The sequence below is a fragment of the Ixodes scapularis genome, unplaced genomic scaffold (assembly GCF_016920785.2).
Source record: "Ixodes scapularis isolate PalLabHiFi unplaced genomic scaffold, ASM1692078v2 PGA_scaffold12__126_contigs__length_90152505, whole genome shotgun sequence".
NCBI lineage: Eukaryota > Metazoa > Arthropoda > Arachnida > Ixodida > Ixodidae > Ixodes > Ixodes scapularis.
In genome coordinates, this window is record NW_024609838.1 from 22,759,670 (window position 1) to 22,761,646 (window position 1,977).

Consider the following 1,977-nt stretch of genomic DNA (forward strand, 5'->3'; position numbering starts at 1 on the left):
CACTGGTAAAAAAAAAAAAAGTTTGGCTCCCCGTGAAGCGTTTCTAATTTTCCCTTTTATGCGATGACAGTACACAGCTATGTGTATTTAAAAATGACTATTTGTTATTTCGACAAAGCGTACGCCTTTCAAACGCAAACAATCATAGCTTTTGTTTTGTTTTGTTTTTGTTTTAATGACAACCAATTTTTCCACGAGCTACTTTGCGGGGCGTATAAACAATGCGCAGACCTTGTTTTTCCTGGTGTTTTGAACGAGTACAGTTAAAGAATGAGCGTGTTTGGTAATATAAAACATACACTGAAAAAACCTACCCAAAGAGATGAAGAAGCACAAGTATACAGTTAGAGCTAAAAAACCCCAACATGTCTTGTAGTATACTGTCGGGGCATGGTTAATAATGAGTATGGTGGCGTTTCTCTTCCGACGAACCTCCCAAGTTCCCGTGACTGACGTTGTCGCTGTCCCTGTCTCTTCCCGCCCCATTTCCCGTTCCCCTTCCCCGCCAGCCGATGGGCAGCTGCCATGATGGTGACTGAGGGAGAGCCCCTTGCCAAGCAGCCCCGGCCCGGAGAATGGCTCTGCTCCATGGCTGCGGTCGCCGCTTCTGCCGTTGACCTGCGGGCACGCGAGCCCCTGTTCCCGACCCGCAAGCAGCGGGAGTTCATCCCGGACAACAAGAAGGACGACACCTACTGGGACAGGCGCAGACGGAACAACGAAGCCGCCAAGAGGTCCCGCGAGAAGCGGCGCCTCAACGACATGGTTCTCGAGACGCGGGTCCTGGAGCTCGCCAAGGAGAACGCGGTGCTGCGCGCTGAACTCGCCGCCCTCCGAGACAAGTTCGGCATCCGGGGTTCCCTGGTCATGGAACAGCATCACCACCAGCAACAGCAGCAGCAGCAGCAGCAGAACCACCACCACGACTCCGGAGGCCACGGGCCTCCTCAGCCGCTGACGGACCTCCGGGGCCGCCGCAACAAGCTGCTGTCCGCACTCCTGCCGGCCCTGGTTCCGCCATCCCCGCAGACGCCTCCGCAGCTACCGCTGCCCCCGTACATCGCACCCCCTCAGCAACCCCCGATGCTGCTCGCCCCGAACGCCGCGATAGAAGACCCCAGGGCCCCCGGAACGGACCAGGAATCTTCGCCCTTGTCCTCCGGTTCCTGGTCGTCCGCTGAAGACAGTCCGCCGGCGCACCACTTCAGCCTACCGCACAAGCTACGTCACAAGTGGCACATCAGCGGTACCGACGTCCCGCCGGTCCCCAACGGTGTCGTGGTCGCCACGGCGGGCGGGGGGTCCTCGTCGCCGGAGCTGAGGTCGTCCTTCCACACCAGGGAGGACACGGCGTCTTCGGACGGCGACAGCGGAGCATCGAGTACGGACGCGCCTTCCCCTCGTCGCGAGGAGCACCGCAAGAGCCGAAACGGCGGTCCTGGCAACCACCGGTCGGCACACTCCAGGCTAGACCTGCAGACAGAGAACTTCCAGCTGCGGTCCGAGATGCAGCGGCTGGCCGCCGAGGTGGCCAACCTCAGGGATCTGATGATGAGTGGTCCGCCGCCGTCGTCCCATCCGCACCATCCGCACGCCGCCCATCTTCACCATCTGCAGGATGTGCATCCGCAAGACCAGCAGCATCTTCAGCAACTTCAGCAGCATCAGTCGACCCTCCTGCAGCACAGCCACCACCATAGGATCGAAGACGGCGGTGGTGCCTTGTCTGGTCGAGAGGACAACCCGAGTCATTGAACTGTTTGTCGTCGCCGATCTCCGGGTGGCGGTGAATCCTCGGACGGAACCAGGGTTGGCTTGGAGTGTGCTGGGACGTGCGCTGGGTCTGCTCACGACGGATGGATGGTGATAGACACAGTGCGAGCGCGTGCGCCCGTACTTTGTAGCTAAGGTCTCGCGGAGCTCCGAAACAGAGAAAGAGGTATATATATATACATACGCGGCTAGCGTGTCTTGTGC

The 1,977-nt window shown here is 58.9% G+C and overlaps 1 protein-coding gene across 1 annotated transcript; it reads left to right on the plus strand.

Annotated features, from left to right (window-relative positions):
- Positions 1-525: 525 nt before the first annotated feature.
- LOC8051097 (putative uncharacterized protein DDB_G0291608) lies at positions 526-1,755 on the plus strand. The gene has a single exon (XM_040220375.2). The coding sequence runs from the start codon at positions 526-528 to the stop codon at positions 1,753-1,755; it is 1,230 nt and encodes a 409-aa protein (XP_040076309.2).
- The last annotated feature ends 222 nt before the right edge of the window (positions 1,756-1,977 follow it).

Coding starts and splice junctions, on each gene's coding strand:
- LOC8051097 (XM_040220375.2), top strand. CDS start 526: ATGATGGTGACTGAGGGAGAGCCCCTTGCCAAGCAGCCCCGGCCCGGA.